Here is a 17,851-nt window from a genome sequence, read left to right as displayed (position 1 = left end):
GGGTGTTGTGATTTCCCCCTGCCATACTGAGAAATGTACTGCAGAATACAAACCACCATTTTGTGGGGGTAAACATTTTTCAGTGGACCCCCCCGTCCCAGTCTTATGGGACTCAGCATTTAGATAAAAAGATAAAACTCAACTTCTGAATGGTTTGAGATGTGTTTACTTACAAGTAGGTCACTCTTCTGGACCTATACCACATAGCTAGGGTAAGAGAAAAGGATGAGGGATATATATATATTTTTTTTATATATATATATATATAACCACAGGGGTTATTTCTGGGGGGCCTCCCCTGTACAGTCTGAAGCACCACAGAACTACTTAACTCCACAGGGGGCTGCAAGGTGCGTTTAGTTACATGAGTTAGTGGGGGCTTTCCTGGGATGTTTGCAAGGGACTGAGAATGAGCAAGAGCTTAGGTTCAAAGATGCTGCTCTGCTGAACAAAATTAAGTAGAAGATCATGGATCAAGGCCTGTGGTATCATCTGTGACAGATTATTTTACACTTCATAAACTTGCAAGATGCTAAGTGCAGGTTTTAATTTAGCATTGTAAAACTGTATTTATAGTGCTTTACATTAAATGATACTCAGAGTTTATTACAATATATCTGGGTCTTTTTGTGTTTGCAAAGGAAATACCTATTCACTTCAATTTCATTGCTGACAATAGTCTACCTATGAGTAATAAAAAAAAATACATACTAAGAATAACAATTTCAAACAGAACTCATTGTAAGTATGAGCCAGAGTTTGTTTAAATGACTTACTCAGTTTCTAAGGAGAAAATCTTTGCTTGGAGATGTGCCCGAGTGCTGCTCAAATCAGACAATATGTTTCCCATTTCCTTCCGGTGATCCTGTTTCAGTATGTCCAGTTCTTTTTTATGCTTGATATTGAGGTCTTCTAACAGTAGCCTTCCATTGGTATTAAAATATGTCTGAATTCTAATTTTTCAATACTAGTTTATTATAATTTATCAAAGCATGCAGTTTTGAGGTCTTTTACTGACTACAAAGGCAATTAACTGGGCACAGCTCTAGGCTTCTGCTTACTGATTTGACTTTGACATTTCATTTGCAATCTGAAGTAGAACCACATAGAGGAAAGAGGAAAATTATTTGGAGACCTTCAGGCTTCAGGAAACAGAACATCTATTCTATATAATGATGCTATTCATATTCTGTCTGTGGTTAGTTTGTATAGCAATCTTAATGGTCAAATATGAGCATAAAGTACTGTAGGAACTCACTTGTGTTAAGTAAAATTATTTTGAAATCTCTGGGATTTTAACATGAGGCTCTGATGCTGTATTTCTTCACATTATGGCACCAGAAACATTTAATACTACCTACCACAATTCTAAAAATGTATTTTAAAAAAAAAATGAAGGCAAGAAACATTGTAACAATGCCTTTAACCGCAACATTTGTCTTTAACAGACAATATATTTTGAAAGATACTGCTATTTGATTAACACCATAAACTGAAAACTAAAAAATACCTAACATTTTTTCAAGCCTAGCCATAACATTGCTTTCTGATACCAGCCCCAAAAACAACAGACATCTAGTGAAGAATCATTGGTAGCTTGTTGCCTTTTGTTTGCTCATGTTTTGTTAAACCTTGGAGAAACTTTTTCATTAACTCAATGCAGAGCCCATGTTCTGTTGCTTACTGATTAAAATAGAGATATGAGGTTAACAATTGTAATTTACACAACAGATATTGTTTATCTTTTTTTTTTTAAATGTATTTCTAAGCCACTTTCACTTGTTTCTGAAATGCTTCAGGAAAGACCAAAAGACCCACAAAAAAGATTTCTGCCCTTGCAAATAGAGCACAGCCATGGGAGTGACTGATTTGGCACTTGGCACAAGATAAGAAGCAGAAGAATAAGAGTAAAAATGGGAGCAGAATCCCTGAAATGGATCTTCAAGGGCAGAATAAAAGCTCTCCTTCAGAACAGCCATCCTGGGACTTGTCCTCTCTTCCCATCAAAAAATATTTGTCAGCTCTCATCCTAGTCCTTGCAAAAGGTTTCTCTACTGGAGATGGAAATCACACAATTCAAGAGAATGGAAATGGGAATGATTACTTCAAGCAGATTACTGGTTTCACTTACTTGACAACAGTAGGAATAGTAATTTTAAATAATTGGTTATAAAAATTTGGCACATGCAAATGAAGCTACTATCAGCTTTCAAATCAGAAACAACTATATAGCGTAAGACAAGGTCACTGTTGTTAAAGTAGCAGTAAAAAAGCTGTTATTTATATGCACTCACCAATTTAACTGTTCCCCTACCCAAATTATTGGTCCTGCAAAAGCAAAACAAGAGCTGCAAGCTAATGCTCCAGATCTTCCACGGGTTAATTTCAGAGCAGCCTCTACCAGGTGCCCAGGACCATTTCAGCTCTTTGGTTCTACCTCCTGTTATTTGAAGGATTTCTCCTTACATAATTTCCATTAATGCTTCCTTCTCAAATGCTTACTGTAGTGGAGCTACACCATCTATCCCCTGTAAAGATTATCCTCCAGCCCAGCAGCTTTTAGCATTTGAGGCCTTTTAGACCTCATCACTGACACGTGAATAATTCTATTCATGAACAGAGGCTCTAAATTCCTTCAAGACAGCTGGAGGGCACTGATGAAACTTTCTGGTTTGCAATTCTTTCTGTTGATCTTGCTTCAAAAGCTTGAAATGAAAGTCACTTTCATGTACCTCTCCAAAGAGTGCAAAGGGGGGGGAAAAAAAAAAAAATTCTTCCTCATTCTTTAAATATCTACTGACTGGTAGTCAGCAACGGAATTACTCTGGCCACTCGTGACAGTCTGCCAAGAGACACTGTATCCCTTGAGTGCTTTTCCCTAGACTATATAGGACATAATTTTAAAGATTCCTTTAAGGGTATAGTCTTCAGAAATCCTTTCATATATACAGCTTGTGTAGTTAGGGTCATACATTCTACACTGTTGCTGAAATGAACTGAAAGGTACCCATGCACCACATCCCTCAGTCTCTCCACAAAGAGATGTGTGAAGAATGATCATCCAGAAATTTCAAAGCATTCAACAGCCACACAAACGCACTGGACAGTGAACCCCAGTCTTGTCTCCCATGTAAAAGGTCAGTCAGTCCCACACTTTCTCTGTATGCAAATGGGAAGACTGTTACTACTGCAGCACCACAGGTGCTCCAAGGTTGTGGCTACACTAAGAGAATGCACTCCACCATCTATAAAGACAGCCAAGACTACAAGTCAGCTTGCCCTTCCTGTGCCCTGACAGCATAGTACAGCTCCAGGCTTCCATTAGCACAGAGGCACTGTCAGTATCTGCTGTCCCTGCTCTTACTCCTCCGGTGCAAAGCAGAGTCTCACAGAGTACATGTGGCATTCTCAAGTGTTCCCTTGAGAGTCAATAACCCATTGGTTTCAGCTACAGAGAGTACATATAAAAAATTATATCTATTCTCAGAGATTTCTAAATTTTTGTAATAGCTCTTGGGCGAGTCTGGGATTTGTTTATGTCTTCCAGTGCCTTTCAAAGGCTGATGTTATGCAGATTTTCTCAGGTCACCCCTGTGGGGCTACGCTGGACATATTTCTCTGTGACATATAATGAACAGTTAGTTCAAATGCTTTTATTATGGCTGGAGAGAAATGCAAAATGAACTACTGCTTTTATAAAACTCAACCTCTAAAATTAGTACTTTAGAATGGAGAGATTCTGACAGCACATTGAGAACACCTCTGATGCTGGCATTGTTACTGACTCTCTAGATAACACTGTGAAGTGTGAATTTAAGGCAAACCTTCTGTGCCGTTTCTCCCTATCCTGAAGCTCTGCAGCTTCTTGCTTCTGTGACTCCAACTCAGCACTGAGTAGCTCCATTGTGTCCTTCAAAAGTAAATTCTCTTTCTTGAGTTCAGAAATTTCACTCTGACATTTTTCCAGTTCACCATGAAGAGATCTGATCTGGCTCTGGCTACTTCCTTCCTAAGAAAAAGGACAAATTTAGTTATTCACAGCCTCTAATTATTTAATGTGAAGAGCTCACTGGAATTGTGTGCACTGAATTTTTGTGACCCGATTTTTCAATTATATGTGCAAGACAAAAAAAATAGTATTTTATTGCAACATTCATTCATTTATTTGTGTTGTAGATTCTAATCTTTAAATGGAAAAAAAGCTTGCCCACAGGGAAAAGATGATAAACAATGCTAACTTTTTAAAAAGTGTGACGTAAGGGAAGGAAACTCACTCCATTTCTGTAAGAGATTCTGTACACTTCCATTATCTCTGGAGTGAGAAGTTTGATACTATTGCTTTCACAAAACATGACATGCAATGAAGTAGGAACTGGATTCTTGCCTGTTGCTTCTTCAGTGTCCTCTCACTCCTCAGCTCTACTTGGAGTTCTTCTATTTGTTTCTTGAGATTACTGCATGATGTCTGTTGCTCAGAAAGTTCCACCCTTAGAGATCCTAGTAGCAATCAGACAAACAGTCATTAAGACAGTCAGAGGCCAGCTGGATGGGGAAGGTAGATATAGACAGTGTAGATGAAAACATTAATACATTACATTTTGCTTTGTTCCTCAGCTCCTTTGCCATTAAGTAAAATGTCTCCCTATTCCTAGAAAAGCAACTCGGCTGAGCAGTAGTAAGAAGATAGGGAGATACAATAGCAATGATTCAACATCGGAATCAGAGAGGTAATTCTGTGGCAGCTGTTGTGCAGGTGAAATCACTATAATTGCTTCTTCTAACCTTGAACTTCACTGGAGCACCCCTGAGCTTCCCTGTTAAGTCCACTGGTGTTTTGTAGAGGGCCATAGGACACAGTGAGGAGACCTCTGGTTGTGTTAGAGAAGTACCACACTTATGTAAGCAGATCTGTCATATGCTGCAACTTTTGTCTATATTTGGTACAAGTTCTGGGATGTACCAAGTACATGGAGAAAGAAGTTTTTCTCTCTATTGTCTCCCTACAATTTCTCTTGAAGAACAGAATTTATCTATTGAACATACAAACTTTAGAGCAAAAAATCTTTCTAGCAAATCTGAATTCCTGAAAAAAAAACAAGAAGAGAATGCAGTTTGCACTTAAAGTACTTTCAAATTATTCTTTCTTGAATTAAAAAATCTTTTATAGATGAGCTTTAATGACCTGAGTTCAAACCCGGAGATATTACAGGTCCTGTAACAATGCTGTGTTTAAACAGTTTAGGGAACTTTCTAAACTGACTAAACAGTATGTACAGAGCAACTGATCTCCACTGCTGAACTGAATAGAACAGATGTAAACCACATATAATAATTCCTCACATCACAGAAAAAAGAGGAAAGTCATATACACTAACTACAACAATTTAATGTACCTGACAATGCATACTTGAATCTTGTACACCAGCCTACTCTCCCAGCAACATTCTGCTGCTGAGAGTTGAGAGGTAGGTTAACAAAGAATATTTAGTCTGTATTGCTGAAATTGCAGGGTATGGAAAAGGAGATTCACTAAGATCTTAGTTTCCAGAAGACAGGAAAGGAAATGAATGGGAGGGAAGTCAGTGCTTCTCAGAGTATAATCAAGCAGTAGGAGCTGTGCATGACATGAGACATTGTACCTAGCAACAGGCTTTGCTGCTTCTGTATCTGCTCGAGTTCATCATGTAATTCTTTCTTTGCTTTCTCTTCCAAGGTTTGTATTTCCAGCCTATGAGACTGATGTTGGATCTTGAAAGTCTCATTAAATTCCTTTTTCAAACGTTCTTCTGCCTCCTGTAAGCAAAAGCCCCCCCCAAAAACAAGGTAGTTGGAGCCTATTTATATCTTCTTGTTGTTTTACTTGTAATGCCAGGATGAACCTGGTCTTTCATTGTAGAACTTTTATTTGCATCACCACTTTACATGACACTTCATCAACTTAAATAAAAATGAGCTGAAGTTAAAAATTAAAACTTAACAGGGACAAGAGAAATTATTAAGATACCATCTATTAGATATGTTGTACATGATGAAATAATATCACTGATGCCCTTGCACTATTTGGCATTAGAAAGATGTTTTATTATTCAACATACAAAGTGTAGTAAGATAGGGTCTGGCGGCCGGAAGACCATATCTTACTACAACAAAGTGCCCCAGATTCAACCTGTATGTCAATGACACATCACAGTGTGTCAAAGGCTTCTATCTTTCCTTGTATCATTCTTGGCTAAAACTTCCACTGTCTTTAGAAGTCCTGCTGATACACTGTAAACGATGGAGCAGTTGCTCTGCAGAGGCTCTGAAAGCAAACTCCTATCCTCAGTTTCACTTTTACCAGCTTATGGCCTTCAGGTTGGTTTTGTTAAAGATGGGATTTTATTCTGAATATATAAACATAGTAGTAAATTCTACTTAGGGTAGTTTTACTACTTATGTTTTATAAAGAGGTTTTCGCTAAGGAACATCTGAACTCCATGTCACGATCATGTGTAGCTTTTTTAAGTTGATTTTTTTTTTCCTCAAAAAGCAACATTCTTTAGAATCTCAATATATTGCATTGACTTTTTTTCACCGAAATAAATCAACCTGAACCATTAAAAGCTTTGGTAATCCACTTACAGAATTGATTTATTGAAGGTATGCAATGCAATACACATCATTATACACATACTCCTTTTAAAGTATTTATGTATAAATTAACATTAGATGAAAAAGAATAAAGCTGAGTCCTGTTAATAATACACTTGGGAATTCCCCTGTATTTCTGAAGCAAGAGCACAGCTAGAGGAAATTGAATTCACTGCAGCCTAACTGTACAGGGTAGGATATATTATTTTATGAAACTATTCCATTCACACTGTGGTCTAAGTTCAAATGTTAAAATAAGAAAAAAACAAACCAACAAACTGAAGACGATGACTTTTGAAAATCACAGAGTAATCCATTATGAGCAACAATGGCAATCCATCTTTAAGATAACTGGAGATAACTGAGTTTTGATAATTGTCTCTAGCTAATAATATTTACTCCACAAATACTTTTTTTTTTTTTTTCAGACTAATATGTCATAAACTGACCTTGAGTTCCTGATTTTTGTTTTTCTCCAACATTTTTAAGACCTTTTGATGCGATGCCTCCAGCTGCAGTTTAACATTCTGGTTTTCTTTAATGGTGTTTTGAAGATCCTGCAAAAGCTTCTCTTTTTCTTTGCTGGACTGTAGATTATGTTTCTTCAGTGACTCCTTGAAATTGTTTGCTTGTTGGTCTAATATTTTCTTCAGCTGAGCCACCTTCCAGAAAAGTAAGCCAGCAGGACAGGATTAATGGCTGCATTCACAATGGAGAGGAATTATGTAAATTTGAGTACATTTTATGAATTTGTATCGCTGTATGAAAAATAGCAAGATCTTTGTTTCGTGCAAGAAGCCCTTTTTTGGTAAAGAATGACATCCCTTTTGCATATACTGTCTGTTGTCCATCAAGTACTTAAATTATTTCTTTTCAAACCATTTCCATCTCATATGTACAATCCATAGTTCAGCTTGAACAATAATTATGGCACAAACCAGAAGGCAGGCTACGGCTGTGCTTATTGCCATCCTGGAGATGTAACACTGCAGAGTTCATTTATATAAAGCAGTAGATTAGAACCCAAGGAAACAAGAATTCTGCACGTCACACTTCAGATTTGTTTTATTTTCTCCCCTCTGTTATCTTAATTACTAAATAAAGTCGACATATCTATAATGGCTGGCATAAAAGTTACAAAAAATACCTGTTTATAAGAATAACTTAGTCAGGTTTATTTTGGTGGCTCTGTTCTCTCTCACAGTGGTTGAGCATGCTGGCTCCTCTCCTCCAAAGGATGTGTTTTCTCCCTTCCCTCTCCTGAGGCCCTTCTCCATTCCCAGATGGATCACAGCCCTTACTCAAGTACTCTCAAGTGCCTCTACTCTTCTCACAGGTTCCCAGCACAGGACTGTGCTCTAAAGGCTCAAAATGCTGCAAACCATAGACCTTGTATCAGTTCCCAGGGTTTCAACTGCTTTCAGAGAAAGGACACTCCATACTCCCACTTTATGACCGAACCTTCAACTACATTGTACCTTGACGTGTCTTCACTTCTAGTCCCAACTTCTGCTTTTAACATTTCTTGGCATCTACTCCCTTCTCTCTAGAATTTATACAGGTCTTTATGTCCCAGAAATGAATCCTGATATTAAAGAAGAAAAATTAATGTGAACCTTTTTTTTTTTGTGACACCCACAGCTTAGAAAAAATTATTTCGACTTGATTATTTTGTCCTATTTTAATTGGTTTTTTTTCTACAGAACAACTAAATAAGGGCCTGAAAACACTGTAAAAACTTGCTATGTTTTGGTCTGTTGGCAGTTTAAAATTTTGAGTAAAAAGCTTGTGTTTATCAGATAAAGATTATTTTTCTCTCCGTAAGCATGATTCATGTGAAATATGAATATTCATGGACTTCACATGCTGTGGAGATAACTCAAAACCTGTCATGTGAACACACACATGTATCATGAGAACTATGTAACTTCCTCTACTACATCTGGTTTCTGTATCTCTTGTAAATAGCTACAAGAGTTACTGTTCCATTTTTGAGTAGGTTTATGACTGCAGAACTGCTGTGATATACACAAGTCAGTACACTGTGTTCCTCCCATTTAAGTAAGAGTTTGTCCTTTACTTCAAATCCACAAGTCAGATTCTTTTTCTTCAGTTAATTGGTGGTGGTCATTACTGATCATCACTGATCTTTTGGAGGAAAACTTCAGTTTTCCTCCAAAGCTCTTCCAAGGGCTTGCTCACAAAGGGCCATACTGCTATCATAACTAACGTGGATTTCCTTTACCGGATGGGGCAGTATGCTATGTTTGAATCTCAAAGTTCCTCAGCTTTATTACTGATGTTTCACATGTTCTGAGATCTACAACAGTATCTATGATTTAGACATGATAGAAATCTGCAAGCAGAGATGAACCTTGTTAAAAAACACTTGAGCAAAGCTACCCGCTTGGGCAGTTGACTTCCTCCTATTTGGTGGCCAAACCAAGCAATCAATAGAACTTCTAGTCAAACCAATCCAAATGAAACATTTTTGAATGTACATATCAAAATGAAAAATTAAAATATTTCCTCTAGACTGAATTCCATGTTTTTAGAAATGGCTTTATTCACAGAACAGATGGGAAGAAAAGATGGCAGCAGTGGCCCTGCTTTGTGTGTGTGAGAGAGAGAAAGGAAGCACGGAGGCACAGAAAAATGGAAAACACAAGAGAGTATGTGCATGTGCATATGAAGGTAACTGGGACACTTACCCAAGAGATGAAGGCCTAGGTTGTCCAGTGATGACTTAATATACAAGTGAAGAAGTGGCAACAGGTGACACACTGTAGGTCACCTGGTTTTATCCTATAACCTAGTGACAAGGGAACTTTTTACATGGTGGGAAAGCTGACAGAAGGAGAAAAAAAACCCAAACAACCCCCCCAAACCAAAACAAATAAACACCCCCCAAAACAAACAAACAAACAAAACCAGGCCCAGCTCTCCCACACATCATGGGAATTCTAGGTTGGTAGATAAGAAGAAAGCAAACATTCCTTCACTCACTGTTTTTCAAATTTAGTTTTTTATTTTGGACTAAGTGACAGAAAATGAAAGATTAGTTTTACCAATTCCTAATCAATTTCAAACTCACATGGTACATTTGAATGTCATCGAAGTTACCCAATGAAATTGAACTGAGTTAGAAAATTTCAAAGAGCACCTAGCTTCAGCTGCCCAAAACTATGAGTTTAAGTTAATTAATTATCCAGTCTTTTCTTGGGTTTTTCCTTTGTGCCATCCAATTAAACACAAATAAAACTATCTGTCTGAACAAACTAGTGAAGAATAATTGCTAAATATTAGTTTTAATGAAAAACATTAATTGTCTTTAATGTGTCTGTGTGATGGGATCTATCTGGGGCCTGGATACACTCCAAGAACAGGCAGATGCCAGAGCCACTTGCCAGCCACACCTTTGTTTCCAGAGCTGTTGCAGTTTTTGTTTATTATTTTTTTGAAATACAAGTGGTAAATCATAAGTTTTAACCAAAGGGGCACTTTGGTTTCTGGTTACAGGTAAAACATTTACTTTGTCTTAATACCTACTGAACTTAAGCCAATGTTTTCCTATATAAAAGAAAAGAAAACATTGATGTTTTTAGGTGTTGCAGTTCCTTATAAAACTAACCTTTAATGTGAAATACTTAATGCTGTACAGTCCCCTGTATTAGCTGATGCAATATGCATTAGAACTATTACAGTCAAGCAAGCATTTTTTTTTTTTCTGGGCTTCCTGAAAGTAAGCCAGTGAGTAAAAAGGATGTGCCAGAAAAATGGGCTGTATATTTTCTAATAGGAAAATTGGAAACGGGAAAAATGTTGCTTGGAATATTTCTTTTGCAAATTAAATATTCATCTAGGTAAGGAAGATGAAAAGAGACATATATAAACTTCAGCTGTGGTCATAACATTATTAGCCTTCCACTCTTCATAGACAATTATTGGTTCAAAGCACTACTAACATGAACCATAAGATCATACTAACTAGAAATAGGCTAAGCAGTAAATTGGTAGCAATAGGTAACAATGTAGCAAGAAATCAGATTGAAAAGTATTTCTAAAATTATTATTTTTCAGTGATTCAGGAAAAAAGATCTACACAAATATGTCAGGCATACAAACACACTCTTTCTCGTGAATCTTGCTACTTCTAACCTATTAGAAGTTAAGAAACAAACAATTCCATCCCATCCAACTCCAGGAGGTTCCCTCCTCCTGTCTCTCAATTAAAAAGGCTTTCAATTCCACCACTGCAAATCCTCCTCTGGAAAAATCCTCCAGGGATTTTATTGTGTTTAATTGCTTCAAAACAGATAGTCAGACCCTCAATCTGTTTAAATTGGTAAAATGACGTTTAAGGTGATGAAACTATGCCAACTCACATCGGTCCAGAATCTGTTTGGCTCCTTTTACTATTAAGAAACCAGCAACATTGTGCAACATCGTGTGGTTTTGTGTTTTATAATGTCTTCCTGCTGCAAAACAAAACCTCTTGAAAAAACTCTACCTCTAGTTATTTATTTACTTTTACCCATCAGAATCGCATAAAGTGGTCTTAAAGATGCAACTAATACCTATCCACAATATAAACTCTAGGCAACACTATTTTTTTAGGCTCTGCTGAATTCTTTTCAAATTTCATGGTTATGTTTGTACTTGACCTTCTTACAACAGCTGATTTTGCCCCCCACTGTCTTCCAAGCAAAGAAAAAATTAACAACTACTACCAAAAGAGGACAGATAAGTTTTGAAATATTTCAAAAGTCTTCCAAGTTTAATTCTTTTCTAACCATAATTACTGTCCTTCTTCTGGGAAAGATGGCTTGATTCTTTTGAAGAAGAACCTCTCAGACTTTGATAGCCCATGGGCAAAAATACTGGGCAAATATAAGCCTGTGCATGCCATCATGGTTGGTTCCCCCATTTGACTTCTGCTCTGATTACACTGTGCTTGCAAGCACTATGAATACTTGAAGTCTATCTTATGTCTGCTCTCCTCTTCTTTCATTTATTGTATGTAAGAAGCGTGACATCTCAAAGGCAAGATCTAAAGTTGGAATCAGAGAGAATATATTGACTTCCTTTACCTTTTAAGTAGAAAGATTTGGGTTTCTCAGTGCATTGCTAGGGGATGAATTTATATAAAAGACTTAAAACTGTCTTTTGATGTATTATAGAAGAGTCATCACAATTGAGAATTTGTTGAGTCAAAATAAGGCACACAAATGCTATCGGGTTTTACTCATACTACGATGCTATCAAATCAAAACAGTAACATAGTATGAGAAGTAACAACAAAATAATGAAATTACGTTTTACTGATGTATTTAGGCTTATTTCAGTTACTTCAGTCAAGTTCACAGTTAACTGCCTTGCTAAACCTATGGCAATTCCTGACTGGAGGGACAGGTGTGAACACACCAGGCACACCTCTACTGCTGCTATTTGGTTGCACCTACAAGACTTCCATCAAGGCTCTGTTTTGCATTCCTGTGCTAGCATTATTCAAAGATGTATCATGACAAGGTGATGCCTGCGCTTCCATTTTATGTACCTTCTCCTTCCAGACTAGCCCCCTAACACACGTTGAAGAGATCCTATAGTGCAAAAGCAAGGAATGACTCTTAATGAATTAGCATTCGACCCACACAGGATCTCACATCCTTCCTTCCAAAGGACCAAATAGGTGTGAATCCAATTTCTTTATCCAGAAAAATCCCAGTAATACAGAAATACTGCCACTTTGAAGTGCATCCCCAGAGAGATGCACTTATCATCCAGTGCATCATCCATCTCCAGAGAGATGAAATTATCATTATTCTGCCTACTCTGCGTAATGCTCTAGCTATGTCAGCCCAACCAAAAATGTGCCTTATGCAGCCAAGGAGGCTATTTTTAGATCTGAAATTGTATCCAGGTTAGAACTGGATTAGTAACAGCACATTGCCTAACCTTTGAGGCGGAATCTCTGGGCTGAGCCATTGGTTCCCAGCTGGGAATCGTGCCCTCAGTGAAACACAACGTTGTAAATTGTGGTTTCTTGGCTGTGATTATTCACATAGTTATAGAAGGAAAGTATTATAAGTGGAAATGACTTCAGTTCCCTGACAATACTGCCAAGTAGTTGGTTCAGAAAGTAACTTATAGAGTACCAAGAAAAATGCAAAATTTCTCTTCAGAGAGAGCATTTCCTCCCTTTTGGGAGAATTATGAGATGCTAAGATACACTAAAACATTTCTTAGTGAATCTGTTCATACTTACCATGGTGTTGTGAACATAACATATGGCATGATATATACTATTTTATATTATTTATTTATGTTTATGTGTATAGTGGCAATAATTTCCTACCACCCCTTGCATTTACCATGATGTCATGATATGGGAGGACTACCAGTTAGGAAACAGGTTTCTTTCCTATTTTTCTGTCCTGAATGTGTGACTTCTAGAAGAGTAATGTGATGACTCACTGCCTTACTTTTCCAATCACAAAACCTGAACAATAATTCCTTCATGTCATAAGTCTTCTGATTTCTTTGAGACCTTTCAGTGGAATATACCACCTGCATGCATATACACAACACTGTGAGATCGGACAGTGTGCCACTACTCCTTCCTTCCATCTCTTCAGTCTTCTCCAGGCTAAACAGTCCCAGGTCTCTCAGCCTTTCCTCATAAAAGAGATGCTCCAGTCCCCTAATCTTTATAATCCTCCACTGGACTCTTTCCAGTAGTTCCTGGTCTTTCCTGAACTGGGGAGCCCAGAACTGGACACAGTATTCCAGATGTGGCCTCACTAGGGCAGACTAGAGAAGGAGGAGAACCTCCCTTGACCTGCTGACCATGCTCTTCTTAATGCACCCCAGGATACCATTGGCCTTCTTGTCCATGAGGGCACATTGCTGGTTCATAGTTAATTTAATGTACTAATCTGGAAAATTTACATCACTTGGCCTGGAACTGACTACACATTACAACTGTTACAGGTGGATAATCTAATACTAACACATCTCAGGTATTTATTTCCAGATTAATCCATGTCTGCAGTTTTGCATTGTGACTTAGGTGTACCCAGAGTGGGGAGGAGTACATAAACTATGACATCCTCAAAGCTGTTTTGGGGTCACAATGCTTTCTGTATTTCCTTCTTGATCTTGAGAACATAAAGGGAGGCATAACTAACTACTAACATATACTAAATTATTGCACATTCAAATCTGTTTCAGTTATCACCCTTACCATCAAGCAGGCAGAACAGAAACAATGATCTATTCAACCCTTTTTCCATTCAATTCTCTTGCTCAAGGAAGCAAGCAAGCAAGCAGGCCCTTTTACATGTCTACACACATGGAAAAAAAAATCAGAAAGTCAACAAGAGCTGTAAGGAAGATTCTAATCTCGCTTAGCCCTGTATACAGATGAACAGTCAGAGTCACCATCCATCCCTGATATAGCCAAACTCCTCACCAAAAAGCCTTATTACATCTCCAAAGATTGATACATGAAATTTATCAAAATAAACAGGCTTGTTAAAATCTTAATAAATGTTCAGGAACAGTAATTTCTGTTCTTTCTAGCTAAAGTCCTTGCATATTTTCTTAAATGATAGTCACAGCAAATACGATTAAAATCTAATCAAGAATGTCTCAGATGACAGGAAAAATGAAGAGCTCTTTTATTACTGGGTTAGATTTAAGCTCAGTTTACCTCAAGTGAAGCGTTTTGAAGTTTCCCAGTTAGGACTTCTTTCTCTTTCACTAGTTGCTTTAGTTCACACTCAGATTTTCTTTTAAACTCCTCTAGCTGTGTCTGGAGCTCCTAAATTATAAAAAAAAGAAAAAAACCCCTATGCAGTAGCTGGGACAAAACATGCAGCATGAAAAAGAAAGAACATTTCATTTCTTTTATATTAACCTAGATAATAGAGCAGTTTACACAGTAATACATGCTACTGATTACAGAAATAATACGTGCTACTGCTACACTCATGTATTATTCAATCAAATAAGTGTTAACAGTTTGGTTTGATTCTTTCTAATACTAGTGTTAGACAATACAGCTCACATAATCCTTATCTTCTACTGAAAGCTTCCCTGAGGTGGAAAACTACAGCATGAAGAGTGAGACTGTTTTGCCTTGAGTGGTCTTAGTGTTCAAAAATAATTTAGTATGCAAGAGTCACCCACAAGATCTGAAAAAACATAAATATACATTGACCATATAAATAACCAGATGACTAACTAATGGGCAATTAGTGCAAAACGGAATCAAAGGAAGCACTATCTTATAGCATCCATAAAGAAAATCCCAGTGAGGAAGTAAAAATAAAATAAAATAAAGAATTGAAGACTAAGTAATCACCTTATTGCTGGAAATAGTTTTTGAAAAACAAATTATAATACCCCTTGCAAGACAGTGACCGAGAGCTTGTAGCAATTGTTTGTAGCAAATGTGAGCAATTGTTTATTGTAGAAAGACTGAATGGGCAACTTTTAGAAATGTCCTGAAGTGATATATATTACAAGCTTATTAGTGTGCTTGCTCTTCCTATTTGTGCCAGTTTGCTGACTCAAAAAAATATACTACCATATTTTCAGACACCACAAATGGAAGAAACAGAGAAAAACCAGCAATTTAACACCTCACCCACCCTGTACAGCCCCTTCTTACAGCCCTCTCCCACCCCCATTTTTATAGCACGACTTAAGAATTCAAGATAACAGAAAAAGCACGTAAAAACTAAGAAAGTGGTAGTTATTGGGAGGATGGCATAACGTTAGGAAACAGAAGCACAGGCAACAGTCACATATTCATTGCAACTCATAATTAAATAAAGGAAAATACATTATCATTTCACAGTTTAAAAACAGGATAACTGTTCGGTAGCAATGAAAGGATGGAATCATATGAATATTGCAAGGGAGAAAATAGCTTTAGTTTTGCCTGTAAGAAAAGGAGAGAATATAATGTTCTTTTTGATTAAACCCTGAAGATCAAGTGTTTGCAGCATTCCCACTGCAACTCTGCCCACCAACTTCCTTCTCTAAATCTTAATTCTTCTATCTGGAAAATAGATACAACACTTCTAAAACAGCTGTTACAGGCCTTAATTGCATCAGAGGATATAAACAGCATTTGTAATGAAAAATATAGTAATTTTTAAAAAGTTTTACTAACTCAAGATTTTCTGATTTAATTAATATGAATCTCTAAGAAGAGATGATTATAAGCAATAATATTTATTGCCTATAAGCAATAAATGCCTACTATGATGCCTTTTTTACTAAAGTATAAAATGTTTGACATTTAATTTTGATCTGACTCACATAAAGAGCTTCAGCCTAGTAATTTTAAGTATACCTGGCATAATTTTAAGTATACCTGTATAAACTTATTCACATAAAAGAATACACTATATAAAAGGCCAAGTCCTTTTCATAAAGCTCATACTTGACTGTGTAACTGTGTACCTTGAAGCACTGCTTTGATCACATACTGATCAAACTTGAGCACTTTCACAATCAGTTAAAATAATTTACTCACACAGTTTCCTTTTTGATAAATGAGATGGCATAAGTGTATAAACTCCAGCAGTTTCACAGTCAGAAATTAATTCTTCTGAGGAGCACTTAGCACAATTCCTAATCTCCAAAATCTAGAAGGTACTATGAAGTTCAACATTTAGTGATAGGAGCTGCATGCTTTTTATGACTTCACAACCTGTCAGCTAGTGATTTGATTATTCCCCAGTAAATGCTGAACTTAGAAAGTTATAGCAGCACTAAAACTGGGAAAAATGGGTTGAAGTACATTCTTAGCACCAGGAAGGGTTTTGACCAGTAGTCTGATTGACCAGTTCTACAAATAGTCCTAATATATTTTTTTTTGTCTAGAAGATGTCCAACAAACACATTAGTACAGAGACAGAAATTACATTCGTCCTTAGTTTATGCCCAAATTTGGCAAACCACCTGGGCATGCACTGAGTTGTAAGCTTTACTAAGCATTAAAGCATGTGCTTAAAACTAAACATGTGCTCCAAGGTCTTCCTCCACTTGAATAGATTTCAGCACACATTTAGGTTCCTACTGCACAGAAACATTACAGATTGCAAATTTCCTGTAGCCAAAGGCTTCAGCCACAGACAGCAGTTCTCATTAAAATGAAATTCTTTGAAGAATCTCTTAAGCCAATTGCTGCTAAAGCATATTGAGAACAAAAATTACAGCTCAGCCATTTAAAACACATTGAGAGAAGGTATTGCTCAGGCAACCAGTCTGGATCCACAAGCAAGCATTCCTTCTAACTAAAGTTAAATAATGACATATATATGCATGTGTTTGTTCGTAACTAGTCATCATGTCATTGATAACACCTGCACTACGAATCCATTTACCAACACTGCAGATTTAGATCCTCTTCCTAAACAATGTACAATTTTTATTAGATCAACGTGAGTATTTCACAACAGCAATCCATGGAAATTTAAGTCAGAAACTGGAATACACCTACAATACATTTTTCTTCAGAAGGGACCTTATATTAATCACTCCAACTGTCAAATGCAAAGCATGCAGGGATAAGTGTTGCTAAGAAGGCAGTTTATCACATCAAGGACAAATTCACCTTCCTGTCTGTATTTCACAGAAATACTTCAGTGTGGCTTTTTATTTCCTTTTTTTTTTTTTCCTTCAGTAAGACCACAGCGAGAAAATCCTTCCATTTTATGTTAATTCAAAGTGCCTCCAGTGAGGATAATTCAAATTATGTCACTGTGACCAATAAGCTTAAGAAAAGATGAATTAGAGCATCTATAAATAGAAGAACATTTCTACCTTCTGCATTTTTTCTTTCAGCTTCCATGAATTTTTAGACTGGCTTTATTTCCTTTGTATGCTTCATTACAAGATCTTCTAGCCCTTTTAACAGCTATTCCTTCAGACTTATCTTTTCCTTACGGGACTGATGCTTGCATTTACAAAGCAATTTCTCTGTGTCTTTTATTCATACCCTCTTTTTGAATAGCTACAGTTTCCATAGTCTATTTAACACACTAGCTCTATAATATGACAAAACCAGGGCAGAATTCTGGGGTTGCAGTAGTCTATTTTGCAGTGAATATGCTATTCAGGTGGATATACTCCATTGAAAAAATACTGGCTTTCTTTTAGTTAACAATGTAGAACTGTAGTGATTCGGGGCTGCATGCCTCTTCTG

At 36.9% G+C, this 17,851-nt stretch overlaps 1 protein-coding gene across 1 annotated transcript in view; it reads right to left on the bottom strand.

Annotated features, from left to right (window-relative positions):
* Positions 1-17,512, bottom strand: part of FAM184B (family with sequence similarity 184 member B) — a gene marked incomplete at its 5' end in the record, with an annotated part of 21,033 nt that extends 3,521 nt beyond the window's left edge. Inside the window, 7 exons of the mRNA XM_029085250.1 lie at positions 777-923; positions 3,825-4,009; positions 4,385-4,497; positions 5,640-5,793; positions 7,080-7,292; positions 14,342-14,449; positions 17,470-17,512. Of these exons, the coding sequence (XP_028941083.1) occupies positions 777-923; positions 3,825-4,009; positions 4,385-4,497; positions 5,640-5,793; positions 7,080-7,292; positions 14,342-14,449; positions 17,470-17,512 (963 nt within the window). The remainder of the gene's footprint in view (positions 1-776; positions 924-3,824; positions 4,010-4,384; positions 4,498-5,639; positions 5,794-7,079; positions 7,293-14,341; positions 14,450-17,469) is intronic.
* Positions 17,513-17,851: the final 339 nt, after the last annotated feature.

Source organism: Antrostomus carolinensis, unplaced genomic scaffold (genome assembly GCF_000700745.2).
Source record: "Antrostomus carolinensis isolate BGI_N321 unplaced genomic scaffold, ASM70074v2 scaffold43125, whole genome shotgun sequence".
Taxonomy (NCBI): Eukaryota; Metazoa; Chordata; class Aves; order Caprimulgiformes; family Caprimulgidae; genus Antrostomus; species Antrostomus carolinensis.
The sequence above is the reverse complement of the archived record's forward strand: the minus strand, read 5'-3'. Positions and strand labels throughout refer to the sequence as shown.